This window comes from Equus przewalskii, chromosome 30 (genome assembly GCF_037783145.1).
Source record: "Equus przewalskii isolate Varuska chromosome 30, EquPr2, whole genome shotgun sequence".
In the NCBI taxonomy this organism is placed as follows: domain Eukaryota; kingdom Metazoa; phylum Chordata; class Mammalia; order Perissodactyla; family Equidae; genus Equus; species Equus przewalskii.
This window is the reverse complement of record NC_091860.1, coordinates 26906849-26924385: the sequence shown is the minus strand read 5'-3', so window position 1 is coordinate 26924385 and position 17537 is coordinate 26906849. Positions and strand designations below refer to the sequence as shown.

General features: G+C 43.6%; 1 protein-coding gene across 2 annotated transcripts in view; it reads left to right on the top strand.

Annotated features, from left to right (window-relative positions):
• The first annotated feature begins 290 nt into the window (after positions 1-290).
• The window catches only part of FBH1 (F-box DNA helicase 1), a 44842-nt gene continuing 27595 nt past the window's right edge, over positions 291-17537 (top strand). The window contains exons 1-5 of one of the 2 annotated variants that reach the window (XM_070601892.1): positions 291-490; positions 10867-11022; positions 13253-13854; positions 16781-16911; positions 17017-17152. In XM_070601892.1, coding sequence (XP_070457993.1) covers position 490; positions 10867-11022; positions 13253-13854; positions 16781-16911; positions 17017-17152 — 1026 coding nt within the window. In that variant the 5' untranslated portion in view covers positions 291-489. The remainder of the gene's footprint in view (positions 491-10866; positions 11023-13252; positions 13855-16780; positions 16912-17016; positions 17153-17537) is intronic. The other variant, XM_070601893.1, reaches the window with a different exon arrangement.

Below are 17537 nucleotides of genomic sequence, written 5' to 3'. Positions count from 1 at the left end.
GGGCGCCGATCCGGGCTGGCTGGACCGCGACTCCGCGGAGGCCGCCGCGGGTCCTCGTCACCAGGCGGCCGCGGGCCCGCCCCTCGCTCCCCGAGCCGAGCCAGTCCCCGCCCCGCCGCGGCCCCTCCGCGGGTCCCTGGGAGCTGGGAGGAACTCTGGGAAAGTTTCCACTCGCCTCCTCGGCCCAAGCGGAAGCACGGACGGGGCGGGGCCCGCTAGCGGTAGCCTCGCCCCCTCCGGACGCGCGCTCCGATTGGCCTTTCGAACAGTTCGTCAGCGCTCCCGCTTCGTGCGCACATCCCGATTGGCTGGAGGGGCAGTCCGTCAGCCCTGGCGGCGGGCTCTTCCCGGGCTGCGGCGGGGGCGCAGCTGGCGGAGGAAGTCCGCGGCCTGCTCGGGCTCGCGCTGCCCTGGGAACGCCGGGACTGGGAGGCTGGGCGGCCCGGGCCCAGCGGCGGCGGCGGCTGGAGCCCCGGTCCGGAGCGCCATAGTGCGTGAGGCCGCGGACGTGGCAGGGGGCGTGGGCGGGGCCCTGCCGTGTGGACACTTAACCTTTCGGGGTCCTTAGTGGGGGTCCAGCTTCCAGGGGTGGTCAGCGGGTCCGCGGGAGCACCGGGGTCCGGGCCGAGCGCAGGCGTGGAGGGGCTTGGGCGGCCGGCGGGGGGGAGCTGCAGGGGCGCGGCGGGCGTGCACGCACGGGGCGGAGGGCGCCCCCACACTGCGGCCCAGGAAGGGGGAGCTCGTCGTGTGTCGGTGGTTGTAGCAGTCACGGGGGACGTGGCCTCGGCTGCTGGCGAGCCAGCATTTCCTTTTCCCTCTGGTGTTTTGACCTTGGGCAAGTCATTTTATTGTGTCCTTTTTGCCTCTGTGTCATATGTCGTCTCCCTCCCCCTCACCTGAATTTTAAGAAATTTCAGGTGATGGGGGAAGGCCTGGAGCTTGTGGAGGGTAGGCTGAGATCGGACCATGCCGTATGGGGGTGATGGCAGAGATTAGGGTAGGTGTTGAGGTCTCTGCCCGATCTCATTAGGTACGAGTCATTTAAACCCCCTGGTGTTTTCAGTTCCTTTAGCGATGAAACGGGAGTTGCTACTATTTGCCAGGTCAGGAAACAATTGTGCTTTATATTTTGGGTTGCACTCTATAGTTTACAAAGCACTTGACATTAGTTATCTATCTGCAAACAACCCTGTAAGGCGTCCTTACAGGTGGGGAAATTGAGGCCTGAAGAAGTTAGTGATTTTTCCACAGAAGTATAGGTAATAAAGTCCCTTGCAAGGAATGATGGTAGCACCTAACGAGTCTGCTAGTGCCTGGCACTCTGCTCGATAAATTAAGGGAGATCAAATGAAAAAAGACCCCTGGTATGAGCCCCAGACTATTTTACCAATGAGCAGATTGAATTTGGTTAGTTTATTGAATAATGTGGCTAGTCATTGGAGACAAAACCAAGGGCAGCTATCAGCTTTGCCAAAGTTACTGTTCACAGTAATCTTGCCTCTGCAAAAAAAAAAAAGGAAGATGTAAACATGCTTTGAAATGCATGAAGTTTTAGAACGTTCCAGTCTTTGTCTTTACTGCAGCTGTTGGTGTCAGCTGCAAATGGAAGTTGAGGCATTTGGTAGCTTTACACTTTTTGCTCTCATGCTGCCCTGCCCATCCTAATTACAAATGACCTCACCTTCTCTTGCCTTATGCCTCCACTTTCCCTGTCTTTAAAAACAAAATTGGGACACACGGATGCACAAGAGGACAGAATATTTTATATCCAGACGGCTGGTTACTTACAAATGCAATTCTGCTTCTGCTGTCTTCTTTAGGAACTTATTTTTGGTCTGTATCCCCCTTTAGAAGACTAGGTCATGATGTAGGTTAAACTGTACACGGCTCATTTGATGTTTCTGGAGCCAAAGCTTGGTGCAGAGGGGAGGGCTTCTTACAGTAAACTAAGAGATGGAGCTATTCTGGGGTCTTGGTGATTTCCCAGTTGGGTTGCCCATTTCTTTTGTGCAGGCTTTTGGAATTTGTGGTCTGCCCTTTAGTGTCTCGTTTTGCATGCAGTTGTCAGTGGCATTGTGACTTGCTACTTGGCCGTCTTCTTTTCTTTCTGTTACGTTGTGTTTCGTGGTTCTGTAGCGTTTAGTTATGATTGTCAGTGTCCTGATGATCTGACATGTGTGGTCTGTGAGTGTCAACACCAAACTGTTGGTATGGGGTTTAGAACACTAATTTCAGAATTGTTGCCATCTTCTTTTCTTTGCTTTCATATCCCTCTCCTTCCTAGGCTGATTTTATTTGAAGACTGAATTTGGGTTCTGTCTTTGCCCTTCTGGATCTGAAATCACCTACTCCTAGAAATTTATTATCTATTGCCAAAGCATCTCAAAGTCTGTGTCTTCAGCTGTCACTCACATGCCTTTTGACAACCAGTCTCGTATTTCAGAGTTCTTCCTGGAGCTTAACCTGGCATTCCACAGATAGCTCTAAAGCAAAAGAAAAACAACTATTTTCAAAACTGAAAACTTTCATCCTACCCCTACTCCAGGAAAAAGTGATTGAAACAAAAACACTATTTCTCCTTTACTCCTTAATGTAGTTAGTGACATTATCATTAAATTCTAGCTAGAAATGTGAGTTATCTTTGTTGTTCTTCTCTTTCACCTTTTTCTTCCAGTCTTGTTGAAAAAGACTGTCTTGATCTTCAGTTTCCTTTCTGTTTCTTCTGCTGCTGTTCTAAGGCCTTTACCAACTCTTGCCTCGGTTGGTAAAGTGACTTTCTGCCTTCTTTTCCTGACAATCTCCTTGTCTACCCAGCCTGTACCCAACCTCCAGTTATTTTAAAGTGTGAATTTAATTGTGCAGTGACCCCACTTATAAGCTAGGTAATTCCTGAATTGCCTACACCATAAAATCCAGTGTCCTTAGCATTGTATTCAAGGACTTTTATAGCCTGTGCCTCCAAATTCCTCTTCCGGCCTTGTCCCCTATCCGTGACCCTTTTGTTGTAATGAAACCCAACTTTTCGGCCACAACAGTGCTGTGCTATTTCTGCGTATTTTTGCATGTGTTTCTCTTGCCTTATTGAATCCTACTCATCTTCCGAGGCTGAACTTTTCCGAAAGCCTTTTCCAACCTTCCTAACTATGTTCACTTTTGTTTACCACCATAGCACTTCATGCATGCATTTGTGTAGCACTTACATTGCCTTAGGTATAGTAGTTGGTGTCTGTTTTGGTAGCTGCCGTATGGGCAGACTAAATCATTCGTTTTTATGTCCTCATTGTCTAAAGTAGCATTTCACATCAGAGATACCAAGAGAGGAAGCCCTCATGGTGTTTATAATGAATCTGGGACATGCTAGATACTTACAAGAAACTGTGGAATGAATTGATGGTAGATAGAGCCTTTCAAATATATAAAAATATATTCTAGTCTGTAAGTAATGATCACTTTCTTGTTTTTCTTTCACCCTTCCTTCTTTTCCTTGTGAGAAACATATGTAGAGAAAAGCTCTGTCCATCCTTGTTTGCTAGAAGGGAATGCTGTCTCCAAGGGAGGAGCAGATGTGTGCATGGTGTGAGAGGATCTAAAGATTGAGCCTGCGAGCCCAGACCTTGTGGGTTCCTAGAGAAGCAGGATGTGGTGCTGGGAGGGCCTTGGCTTTGCATCAAGAGCGTGTGCTCAGAAAGGAGCTGGCACTAGAGTGTTTTCTTTCTGTTTGTTTCCTTTAGAGCTAACGGGGACAAAATATTTTGAAGTTTTTTCATTTTGTGTCTACAGTATTTAGTGATATTTTCCTTATAGTTATGTTTTCTAAATACTTGTTAAATCTTTGGTTATGACATTTCACAGTGATAAAAAACAGTCACATGGGAATTAAACCTGAGGTTTTTGGAAGTTGCTTTAAATCTTTCTGGATACGGAAGGGACAGTGTTACAGGAGAAAGAACATGGACCTGGGGAGTCAGAAGACCTGAGTTCCATCACCTACAGGCTGTGTTGTGACTTCAAGCAAGTCTTCTCTGAGATCTGGTTTAATCGTGGCACAATTGTAGGATTATGCGAGGATCAAATGAGAATATGGGAAAGAGCTTCAAAAGCTATGAAGCACTTAGGAGCTGTAAGATAGTGTAGGGTTTCAAAGCCGAGGAAGACAGCCTAAACTTCAGAGGGCAGCGCTGTGGTTGTGCATTTGTTCATTTAACCGATAGTTACTTTGCAGTACGTGTGGGATGCTGGGGCTGAGTTCCTCTCTCCTCCCCCCTCCCTCCCACCAGACCCCAGAGCTTTCAGCCTGGGCGTGGAAGACATATTAGTACACACACCAACAATTGTTAATAATATAACAATAAAGTATACTACAGTAATAATAATTTGTGTATGACATATTAAATACATAATTATACAAATAATCGTTACAAGTATCTCAGAGACATGCAGAGTGGTTTTATTATGGCAAAGTGCCTCCCGGCTTGAATGCACACTTGCTCCAGTACTGCAGTTGGGGAGTGACACTGTTAACTGTGTTTACATTGGGCTCTTCCGTCTCATGGGTTGCAGTTTGACCTGTGAATTCTCTAAAACCTTGTGGTAATGGCCTCCATTGCCATGCCTCTCTGCCCTGTCCACAGGAAACACAAGAGGGAAAGTGTCCCCTTGATGATCTTCACAGAGCCCCTTGGAGACGAGTGAGAGGCTGTGGGAACTACCAAGATGAGGTGGGGTGACTCAGTGAGTTATCTAGATTAGCAGAATTGCCCTCTGCGGTTCTCGTTATGAGCAGTCTCTCCACTTGGGTACCTTGTACTAGAGAGTTACCTCGATTTGTAATTTTTAAAAAAGCAGTTATTTAATAATAATCTTTCCCTCCAGGACTTGTAGGCACTTATTATCTTCATCTTGTCCATTTAGGTCTGTAACCTGTAAGTTTTTAGAGGACTTTTCGGCATAAATTCTGATAAGTAAACGTGGGAGAAGAAAGGAAATTATTGGGTATCAATTTCCAATGATCCTGGACCGGTCAGGAAGCTTGGCTGCAGTAACAAATAGAGGCAAACGTGTCCTGACCTCACCATCAAAGTTCATGTCTCCATCATGTAACCATGTGAGGTGGTTCCAGGTTTTTGGAGAGTGTGTGTGTGTAAGTTAGGGGGGAGGAGAGCGCTCTTTAAAGCAGTAATCCAAGGACCCATGCTGCTGGACGCTCTTCCTCTTTGAATATGTGGCTTCTCAGGATGGCCTGGGGAGCCCCTTCCCCGTTAACTGGAAGGGAGCAGGGAACCGAGGAACAAGCAGGAGTGGTGTTTCCAGGCCAGGCCTGGAGGAGTCATGCATTCCTTTTGTTCACATTCCGTTGGCTGGAGCTCAGTCAAGGCGACATCCGACTGCAAGCAAGACGGAAATGTGGACTAGCTGTGTGTCGAAGAAGAGGACTAACAGTCTTTGCCACAAAACCCAAAGCACTCCGTTTCACTTTCTGTGACTTGTTTTGTAAATTTTTTTGCAATAAAGAAGATTGAAAAATAAAGCCAGGCAGTTAAAGCAGAATCGAGGAATCATAGTCACGTACTTCTTATTCAGTGGGTATTTGAGTAGCTGTTATTTGCAAAGTGTTGTGCTAAATGCTTGGAGGAATAAGATTACGAGACATGTTCCGTGCCTGTTAGGGGCTGTAGTCTTGTAGAAGTTTAGTAAGAACTGTAGTTCAAGAGAGATGGTAAGAGTCTAGTCTGTCTGCGGGCCTGATGGGGAGTGAGGGTGGCGGGAAGTGGGGCTAGGGTGGCAGGCCATCAAGGTGGAGAGATCCTGTGATTGACAAGGGCCAAAGGCCTGGTCAGCACCACTTTGAAGTCAGACAGCAAAGACCGGGAAGCTGAGGTGCCAGTGGTCTGCTGAGTTGGGGGCTCTAGGAAGGGGGACCCACGGGAGTGGGGGATTGGAGAGTTGTCATGGTGTGTAAAGCCATCACAGAAAATCAGCGTAGGAATGGGCAAAATTATTTGACAAAATGGCTTTGATACATTCTCAGTTTTTTTCCTGTCCTCACACCTGAGGGATATGTTGCATTTCTGTTAGTCACTGGTAGTCTGCAAGAGGGGTACAGATACTCACCTTGGTATACGGGAGATTCAGTTGGGCATCCTTGGGGCCTTATATAATCTGGAAGGCCCACGAGTGATTCTGATCTCTCCCCATCCCTTCACTGCACGTTCCTCAGGGAGCACTCTCTAACTTTGCTCCTTAAAGAATTCAGGGAGCATTCTCTAACTTTGCTCCTTAAAGAATCAGGAGCAGCTGCTGACGATGACGGCCCTTTAAAGAGGCGTGTAGTGCACTTGCTGTTTGAGAGGGGGATACTTTGAGGTTTGGGTGACTCAGGGAAGGAAGAAGGAACATTTGAGCATCTTTATTTTGATGAAGTTATATTTGAACTGCTGGTTAAAAAGCATGTATAATAGAAGGGTGGTTAGAATTTTACTGTAGTAATTTTTTGTAATTCTGCAAGAACAGTAATGCTATTAAAATAGAACTTATGCACCTTTTAGGAGACACTCAGAATGGTGTGGTCGACGTGTAATTCTCACATTTCAGCTGATAGGTTTTGTCAGCCTCAACAGGGGTGTCACAGGGGTGTCACTTTTGTCTATTGTCTCATTTGAACCTCATGCCATTCTGTGAATTCAGTGTGGCATAATCCCCATTTTTAATAAGGGACTCACCTACCGACTGGAGGAGGTCTTGTGACTCCAAATCTGAATACGCCACACATCCTTGTAGTTAAATGGGCTTGTTTAACTCCAGAGGGAGGTGCCGGCTCCTGGCTCCCAGTTCAGCGAATCACAGAACCTCATCTCTGAGAGACCTGAGAGGCAGGTAAAATACACTCTAGTTTTTCTGACCTCTAGCTGAAATCAGAAAAGTAATTTTTGACATGTAAATACAATAAGAGTGTTAGCTCTGCCTGCCAGGTGAGCAGTCATGACTCAGGTGGCACCAATTCCGATGGACCATATGGGTAGGCGTATTAGTACCCAGGAGCCAGTTGGCTCAGTCCAGGCACCCCTCCCCCGGGCTGTTAACCTTCACTCCTTCCATGGTGGCTTCATGACAGAATACGCCGGAAAACACCAGAACTCTCTGGAAGCAGAACACTGTTCCACTCACTCCCATGACCTCTTTCTTTTGCTCCCGTGCCTTTGTTAGATTTCTGCAAACGTTTAATCTTCTCAACAAGGCTTTAAGATCCAGACGTATTTTACAGAATAAATACGTAAATAAAAGTCTACCCTGTCCGTATTACCTATTGTTCCAAAACAGTTCCTTTTGGGTATTTTTGATGTTCTCTTGTCTGTCTGTTGTGGTACCTTCCGGGAGGTCCCCCTCTGTGGTCTGCCCTTGCCAGGTTCCACATGAAAGCAGTTTTGCACCAAAATCTTGTGAATTAGGGCTTAGGTTCCTGTTCCTCCCAACCTTACCTCTCTTACCTTGCTCTCTTCTCATCCTCCTTTGTTCTTTTGGTATCTGTGTGCCTGGCACCGTGCCCGGTGCAGAGGGCACAGCAGTGGAACAGGCAGAGTAGTTCCTTACCTTCTTGGAGCACTCTTTGACTCTTAGGCGTGTGGTTAAGACCCTCCTACCTGGTTGATGGTCATCAGGGCCTCTCCAGTTTTATTATGACATCGCTATTATAGTTAGTTGGCTGGGGAAGGCTGGGATAAAGCCATTCTTAGGTACTTTTTACAGAAAAAGTTCTAAGGTGCCTTGTATATGTATGAGTACCTCCTTTATACAAATCTGCTGCCAGCCTACATCTTGTGTAACTTTCCAAAACCTGACTTTAGGGGTATATTGCAGATTGGGGTGGGCATCTAATCTCTTGGTTGACCCCAGCGTTCTAATTGGTTATATGTCTCTACTGACTTTCAGAATTCTTAACATTACCTGATAATGGCAGTAAGCTACAGGCCTGTGCTGGCACTGGGCTCCTGGATCATATGAGTCTGAGCGGTGTAATATTGTTGATCTTATTCCTTTCTGATTTTATCTATGAAAACTGCCTCTCCAGGTCAGGTTGGCGATAGACCGTCACCTTCTGTCTTAACTTTTCTCAGCTACCTCCAGTTCCAGTTCTAGACAATGTGTTTGCCAGCTCTGAAACAACTGGGGATATTAGAAGAGAGAGAAAAGCAGAGATCGGTCACATGTCTGGCATCTGTAGGGTCAGCGTGTTTATTGGTTGGAATTCTGTGGCAGCTCCTGTGGTTGAGCCAACTGTGTTTGAAGCACCTGGATTAGGGACCAGGGTTCGTCAATGTTCTGGAAGGCCCGTTGTAGATTTACTTTATCTCTTTTGCCAGTCTGACCAGAGATTCCTGTTCAGACAAAATAGTAAGTAGGTCGTTGACTTTGTAATATGAGGGGTTTTGAGCAGAACAGGTAAAACTTCATGTCTTATTTTTAAAAAGAGAATAATCAGACTTCAAGCTTGTTTTTTTCAATATAGAAAAATTTCATATTTATTTTTTTAATATAGAAAAACTGCACATTCATTTTTTGCCTCTGTAGGTGTGAATAAGACTATTGGTTTTGGGGCCAGCCTGGTGGCGCAGCGGTTAAGTTCACACGTTCCACTTTGGCGGCCTGGGGTTTGCCGGTTTGGATCCTGGGTGCAGACCTACACACCACTTGTCAAGCCATGCTGTGACAGGTGTCCCACATATAAAGTAGAGGAAGATGGGTACAGATGTTTGCTCAGGGCCAGTCTTCCTTGGCAAAAAAAAAAAGAAGAAGAAGAAGAAAAGACAAGACTATTGGTTTTCATTGTAGGGGAATATGTTCAACAACAACAAAAATTCAAATTTATGAAATCATTACAGTGGAGGGGATATTTTCTGTTTGTAATAAATAATTAAGACATATTACTTGTTATTTCTTAAGGTATTTCCAGTAATACAGAATTGGCTGTAATTGGACTGCTGATGCACCTCACATCTTGCCACTATAATTTGCATCTTTATAATTTGCAAGTTATTTCAATATTTTATACAAATCAGTCATATCTAAGCTTTGTTAAATAGAATAAGCAGATGGGTATGTGTAGAGTTTTATAGTTTAACAAATATTTTTGTATTTTCTCATTTAATCATTATAACATCTCTGAGTCTTAGAGAAGCTGAGTGACCTGGGGTCCCACAGCTCCTGTGTGGCCGGCTGAGGGCTCACACCTGGTTTTTTCCCTTCGAGTCCACTGTCCCCTCCCTATACAATACTGCTTTTATCCAGCTAAGCTTATTTGTAAATACTACATGGCTTAATAGTTATGTCACTGCATTTAAACCTAAATTCGGGTGGTTGTAGGGTCTCTAGCATCCTTTTAGAGGGGCTTGTAGAGCTATTTTTATGTATAGAAGTAGTTCTTTTAAAGTCTTGAAATCTCCATGAAGTTTTTTTTTTTTTTTTAACTCTGTTAAACCTTGAAAGAATAAACTGAAATTTGGAAAGGTAACTTCTGAAGAAGCTAAGGGGTGAGGGGAGTTAATGGTTAAAATATAAACTGTATCAGTTAGGGGCCAGCCCCATGGCCTAGTGGTTAAGTTCGGTGCACTCCACTTCGGCAGCCAGGGTTTGGTTCCCAGGCACGGACCTACACCACTTGTCAGCAGCCATGCTGTGGCAGCGACCCACATACAAAATAGAGGAAGACTGGCACAGATGTCAGCTCAGGGCAAATTTTCCTCAGCAAAAATAAATAAAAAGTAATGATTTCTTCAAAACAAAACTGTACCAGTTATACTCATTAGTGCCTTGGTTTTAGACATTTTCAGGCTTAAAGGAAATGTTGAGTGAGGTTCCAGCATTTGATACTATACTTTACTCGAGTATTTTTCGGACCTGTGGAATGTGGTACTGGCAGGAACTGATTTTATTCTGTCTTGACCATTTCCTGTAAAGGGTAACTTTAATTCTGTTATATCTGTTCTTGTTCTGTCTCTCTCCCTTTTTTTATTTTTTAAGTGTAACCCTTCTGTTTTACAGTAGTATAACTATTCTATTTAATGCCATAAGGAGGTAGCTTGATCTTGCATACAGTAACAGATAGAGAAACTTGAAGAGTCTAGGTTAAACATGAAAAGGAATTACCTAATAGAAAATGACTAATATAATATGAAATCTTTCAATACTCTTGAGGCAGAATTCTGGGTACAATTGCTGCTATAATGCATTGCTAAGGGAGAAGATGTAATTTCCTCCTCTGAAGATGCTTAAAAGTGAATTCGATTCTCTTTTCCTTGAGGGCCTTGCTCCCATCTTCTTACATCAGTGCCCAGTATTGAGATGCTCTGGGGGCTAAGAGAGGCGTGCGGTGTGGTCCTCTCAAGGAATTTGCAGCGGCTTTGTATTAGTCACTGCGTTCTGCTTCTGAGACCTGGAGAAGCTGGGACAGACAGGGCATGAATGAGTGTATTTTTGAAAAGCTATCACAACTCTTAAATATTTATGGTAATTATGGGAGCATAAATGGCCTGCGTACCGTCAAGGAAAAGATGCCAGATCTCAGTTTATCCATTAATGGCAACTTCTTTTTGAATGAGCATTTCATGATCAGGATGTCTAGAAAGTATAAGAAGTAGAAAAGTCATTTTGGGATCTTATTTTTAAGATTCTGTCTTAAATTCTAAGGAAGAAATGGTAAGAAACTATGAAATGGCTAAAAGTTGATGGGAATATAGGGAAAAGGGGAAGGGCTGGCTGGGATGGCCCACGGGCACTATATTCCTGAAAATTAAGTAGAATTTGCTGGCTGGCTTGTAGAATTTATGATAACTAACGAGTGTCCCGTTTCTTCTGCCTCTTGCTACAAAACAGTGAGACGGTTTAAGCGGAAGCATCTTCTAGCCATCGACTGCCAACATTTGGCTCGGAGTCACTTGGCTGTGGCCCAGCCCTTCGGTCAAAGATGGACAAACAGAGATCCGAACCATGGTCTCTATCCTAGACCCAGAACAAAAAGAGGGACTAGGGGTATGTCTTCCCAAAAAGTACCTTGCATTTCAGAATCTGTAGTGTATGTGGCCTCTGAATATCTCCCAGGATTTGTAAACATTGCTGCTATGATTTTGTAGTCCTGTTGCAATAGTGTGATGCTTCTTTTCATTTATTTGTGAGTTGACCGTGAAAAGGCCATCCTTATTTACAGTGGTTGATAAAAGCCCCAGGAGAATGTGGCTGCGTGAATTCCATTAGCTTGCTTAATTGTAACGTGGTGGAAGACACGTACCAATATCACCACTGTTCCAGTCCAGACCATTGTGATTTCTTGTCTGTTCAGTGGTCCTCCTTGTCCCATCCGTCACTAGGTCCACTGTATCATTATTTTTCTCCAAAATGTCCCCTGCCCAGTGCTTCTGTGATGGACTCTGCCTTGGTCACTTCGTACCTGGGCTGCTGCGATAACCCTTCTCCTTGCCTTCGGATTTTATTTCTTCCAGTCAACTGGAACCTAGTCATCAAGTTAATATCCTTGAGTACATTTTCTATCACATCGCCTCTATGCTCAGGAGCCCACAGTGAAGTGGTTCCCTGGTGCTATTACGGACTCGAGCTCAAACTTGCCACCACTTGGTATTTATTTGTTACACACCACTTCTCCTTCTGGCAGTTTGGTGTTCTTACTACCCGTCTCTGTGCCAAACGAATTCCTACTTTTGTTAGTATCTGTTGGTATAATCCAGATTGCCTTATTTCCCTGTGATATATCTAATTTCTGAATATATAATTCTGACAGAATCCAACTCAAATCTTACCTAGTTGTTTTAAAGTATTATAATATGTGTTTATCGCTTTCTGGAAGTACTGTAACCAATTGAATGAGGCAGTTTTCAACTTAGTGGGTATACATTGTTTGGTATCTTGTTTGTGTCATGTGTGTAAGTCAGCTTCTCTTCTGTGTTGTCTTTGCCAACGAAGACTTTGCCAGTGTGTGTGTGTTTCAGCGTGGAGTCCTGGCCCAGAGCAGGTCGTGTGTGCTTCATAAATGCTGGTGTGATCAAATTCCACAATTAGAAAATTGCAGAATTTAACCCAGGCCTATTGACTTCAAAACTCTGGGTTTCTATCAAATTGCCCCAGAAGCAGTTATAATTTTTTCCTATGATAGAAAAAGCATGAAATTCTGTAACTTCTCTTAAAAGCCAAACCTGGATTCATTCCACTTTCTTATCTTCCAAAGTGAGAATTCTGGCTACAGCCATTTCAGGAAGGAACCATGTATTTTGTTATATATTGATAAGGTGTTTTAATCCTCCATTGGCATTTTTCAGTAAGTTGTAGGCGTTTAAAAATGCAGCGGTGATGTGAGAAATCACCCTTTGGACTCCCCTAAATGCCTGAAAAATGTGTGAGGGCAGGAAGCACGCACTGTTATGCACCACATGAAGATGTTTCAGTCAAGATGGACCACTTATACCATGGTGGTCCCATAAGATTAGTACCATAGAGCCTACATGTGTAGTAGGGTATACCATCCAGGTTCGTGTAAGTACATCCTGTCATGTTCACACAACAACGAGATCACCTAATGACACGTTTCTCAGAAAGTGTCCCCATCGTTAAGCAACACGTGACTATACCATTCTTCACTTTGTATTTGTCTCAGAATCATAGGTGCTTAGTAAATGCCTATTGAATAAATGTATAGACTAGATTACGTACCTCTATAATAATATGAAGAGAACGCTGACCACCTCCTTTTCATTTTAAAATAAATTAATGTGTCAGCTTCACAGGAGGAGATATAAGTAAATTAAAAGAATTTTAACTTTGTCAGATGAGAAGAGTGGGTTTTACTGACTCCTGATAACCTAAAGCATTTTTCTTTCTGCTGAAGCAAACTCAGATTTTTCATTGTAAGAGCAAGCCAGAAGAGGTTACATTTTCTGAGTGGATCTGTGAACGTGAGCGTTTACGTTTTGTCTGTCCATTCGGGTGTTCAGTTTGTGTATATTGCAAGGTATGATGTGGTCCTCACACCATCTGAAGACTGATCTCTTTCTCTTTTCAAATGTGTGTCTGACTATATGACAGAGCCAAATAAGTATTTTTTGGATTAATCTATTTATATAATCAACTGACCACTAAATAGATCCTGTCTCTTTCCTCTATTAATATAGATAATTGAAAATTAATTGATCTCATATGGCTCAACCAGTCATTTACTCATTTCTAGTTCATTGTGTTTGGGTTCTCTTTACAGGTCAAGGATGTCAAAGACGCATCACTGAATTCTTCCTTGCTGGCCGGCAGCGGTGCACCAATGACATGGCCAAAAGCAATTCTGTGGGCCGGGACAGCTCTAAGGACTCAGAGGGTGAAATGATCTTTGCTGCAGAGAGCAATTGTGCTCTGCCTCAGGAAGGGGATGGAGAAGCAAGGCTGGGCTCATCAGGGTCTGCTCTGCCTGCCAGGAAGCGGTCTCGGTCCTTTGAGGACGAGAGGAATCAGGCTACAGGGACTAGTCATTGGGATGGGGTTTCTAAGAAAACCCCACGGCATCATTTGTCTCTGTCATGCACAAAGCCCACAGAAGCCAGGCAAGAAGCAGAGGACTCTCTATCATGGCTCTCTGCAGAATCTGGAGAATCCAGCCAAGAAGTGGAGGACATTGGTCCTGATCCCATTCCCGACTCTTACTATGGGCTTCTTGGGACCTTGCCCTGCCAGGAACCCCAGAGCCACATTTGTAGCCTGCCCAGTGAGGTCCTGAGGCACATCTTTGCTTTCCTCCCCGTGGAAGATCTCTATTGGAATCTGAGCTTGGTGTGCCATCTTTGGAGGGAGATCATCAGTGATCCACTGGTATGTGAAACGCTTGGAGCTCCATGATGTTTCCTCTTAAAATACACAGATTAGCTTCACTTAATGCATACTTCTGATGATCATGTTTCTTCAGAATTGTGAGCTATAATTGCTTTTTAGTTGTTAGAAGGTTACCTATATGTTTGTGGCCTAATCTGCTCTCTGATTGCCATTGTCTGCATGTAGCTTCCATTTGCCACCAGAATAACATCCAGATTCACTGGAGGCATTTAAGGCCTTCCGTGCTTGTCCCAGCTTATTACTCCAGCCTCATCGCTCGCTTCTCCTCAGCACGTGCCTGTATTCTATCCACAGCAAATGGTTTGCTGCATCCCAACCATAGATCGCGTATTCCTTTCCATATGTTGGTCTAATCCCCACCCCCCAGCCCCATGTAAAGGGCCCCTCATGTCTCTGTTGACGTCTTACCTCTTCTTCAAGGCTTCACTCTGCTCCTTCCCATTTCATCCCCTTGCAGGTATAAATTGTCTGTTAGGAACACTACAGTTTAGAGAGCCTTCCTCCCGTCTTTAAATTATTAGCTCGTCGGTAGAAGGCTGATCCTGTTTGTTTTTGCATTCTCCATTGTGCCTCATGATATTTTACATATAGTAGGTGATTCATAAATGAGTGTCGCGTTGAGTCACCCTGGAGAACCTTTAGAGCTGGATACGGGGGGCAGCCCATGCTCTCAGAAAGGATTTCTCAGTGCTACAGTTAATCATGTCCTTGCTCCAGCACCATGCTCTTCCTTTCCTGTTAAATTATACTTTTTCCCACCCCAAGTTCAGGTTCTCAGGTAAACCTGAAGGCTGGGGGAATGTTTTGGTTACTTTATACATCACTTAGGCTAGCCATTGGGAATAAATCAGAGAGACGGGGTGAACTCTCCCTTCAGCTATATTAAAGTTTAAAAATTCAGGGATGGAGTGTAAGATGGATATATCAAGACTTAGTACGTTTTTCTTCTAAGCACAAAAGGTTTTGGAGGAAATTTCATGTCACTTGTGCTCCATTCTTTGCTTAGGGTCTTGTCTTCTACTTTCTGAGAAATGTCTTTCTGCTTTTAAATGTGAACTGTTTTCTGTATTTCTACCCAAAAAGTTGAGACCTCTCTGATGTGAACTGAATAGTCATAGATGGGGTTAAGTGAGGGTTTTCTCCATTCTGCTTGAGAAAGTTTTTGGGAACATATTCCAGCTTATACTTATCTCTTGAAATGTTAGAATAATGTATCATCACCATCAATGACACGATGTATTTATTTTCAGTAACCTATTATAGCTCTCATTTTCTTTTCATTTCTTATCATGTCTTTGTCTGGCCTTGGTGTAAGGTTATGCTGGCCTCATAGAATAAGTTTAGAAGTGCTCCCTCCTCCTCAGTTTCTTCAGAGTTTGAGAAGGATTGATGTTAATTCTTCTATAAATATTCAGCAGAATTCTCTAGTGAAGACATCTGGTCCTGGGCTTTCCTTTGTTGGGAGGTTTTTGATCACTGATTCAATCTCCCTGCTGGTTATTGGTCTGTTCGGATTTTCTATTTCTTCATGATTCAGTCTTGGGAGGTTGTGTGTTTCTAGGAATTTATCCATTCTTGTAGGTTATCCAATTTGTTGATGTACAATTGTTCATAGTGTTCTCTTGTAATCCTTTTTACTTTTGTGACATTAGTTGTAATGTTCCCTCTTTCATCTTTGATTTCAATTATTGAATCTTCTCTTTTTTTCTTAATCAACCCAAGAGTTGTCAATTTTGTTGAGTTTCTAAAAAACAATTCTTAGTTTCTTTGTTTTTTTTCTATTTTTCTGTTCTCTCTTTCGTTTATCTCTGCTCTAGTCTTCATTATTTCCTTCTGCTAGCTTTGGGTTTAGTTTGTTCTCCTAGTTTCTTTAGCTGTCAGGTTAAGTTGTTGATCTGTGATCTTCCTTCTTTTTTGATGTGAGTGTTTACAGCTATTAACTTCTCTCTCAGCACTGCTTTCACTGCATCCCGTATGTTTAGGGATGCTGTGGTTTTGTTTTAATTTGTCTCGAGATATTCTTTAATTTCTTTATGATTTCTTTTTTGAACCGTTAGTGCTTTTAACAATGTGTTATTTAATTTCACATGTTTGTAGGTTTTCCAGTTTTCTTTCTCCTACTGAGTTCTAGTTTCATTCCATAGTGATTGAAAAAGATACTTTCTAGATTTTCAGTCTTTTCACATTTGGTAAGACTTGTTTTGTGGTTTAGCATGTGATCTGTCCTGGGGAGTGTTCCATGTGCACTTGAGGAGACTGTGTGTTCTGCTGTTGGGTGGAGTGTTCTCTGTATATGTCTTTAGGTCAGTTGGTCTAGTGCTGTTCAAGTGCTCTGTCTCCTTATTGATCTTCTGTCTGGCGGTTCTCTCCACTCTGGAAAGTGGCGGATTGAAGTCTCCTATTACTATTATGTTGCTATTTCTCCCCTCAGTTGTCAGTGTTTGCTTCCTAGATTTAGGAGCTCTGATGTTTGGTACGTTACATTTACAATTATTAGATCTTCTTGGTGAATTAGCCCTTTCATTGTTGTCTGATCTCCTTCTTTGTCTCTTACAATAGTCTTTGACTTTAAGTCTATTTTGTCTGATATTAGTATAGCCACAGCTCTCATACTGTTTAATCTTCATTGAAACTCGGAGCCATTAGTGTCCTGATATTTCAGATATGGAAATTGAATCACTATCTTTCCCAAATTCTATAGCAAGTTAGCGCTGAAACCAAACCAAGACACGGTTCTAGTTTCCAGCCAAAATCTGTGTAATGTTTCTACCCTATTTTCCCAGCTTTTGAATTGCGAGCTATAATTGCTTTTCAGTTGGTAGAAGGTTACCTGTATGTTTGCGGCCTAATCTGTTCTCTGATTGCCATTGTCTGCATGTTGTTTTGGGTTTTTTAAACTATATAGTTCATTCCTTGGAAAAAGCTGTATCATCGATACTTGATGAATGAAGAGCAAGCCGTCAGCAAGGTGGACGGCATCCTGTTGAACTACGGCATAGAGAAGGAGTCCGAGCTGTGTGTGCTGAACCTCATCCGGTGAGTTGCTTTTCTCCTGGGAGGAACACAGTTTCTGAAGACCTTTGACGTATATTATCTCTTATGCTCATTTTTCCCGTGGACTCTGCCGTGGATGTTTTACAGCTACACAGCCACCACTAAATGCTCCCCAAGCGTGGATCCTGGAAGGGCGTTGTGGAGTCTGAGGGATCATCTCCTCCTTCCTGAGGCGGAAGCGTGCGTGCGTCAACACCTCCCTGATCTCTATGTTGCTGCCGCGGTACGTGAACAGGCTGTGGAATTGTTGGGCCGGGCAACCCCTTTTCTCATGGGGAGATAGCGTATTGGTGATTATGTTTGGCTGAAGGTTATCTTAGATTTATTTTCAAAATCTTTGAGGCGTTAATCTTGTCGTTGGTCCCACTAGAGAAATAAAAGACCACATTGTTACAGATTCTTAAATTTGGAAGGAATTTTAAAAAAGCATTTAGTCCAATTTCCCATTCTGTTGAGGAATTCTTGACAGAGGATGGTTGTCTAATCTCTGAACACTTTTTTTTTTTTGAGGAAGATTAGCCCTGAGCTAACATCTGCTGCCAATCCTCCTCGTTTTGCTGAGGAAGACTGGCCCTGAGCTAACATCTGTGCCCATCTTCCTCCACTTT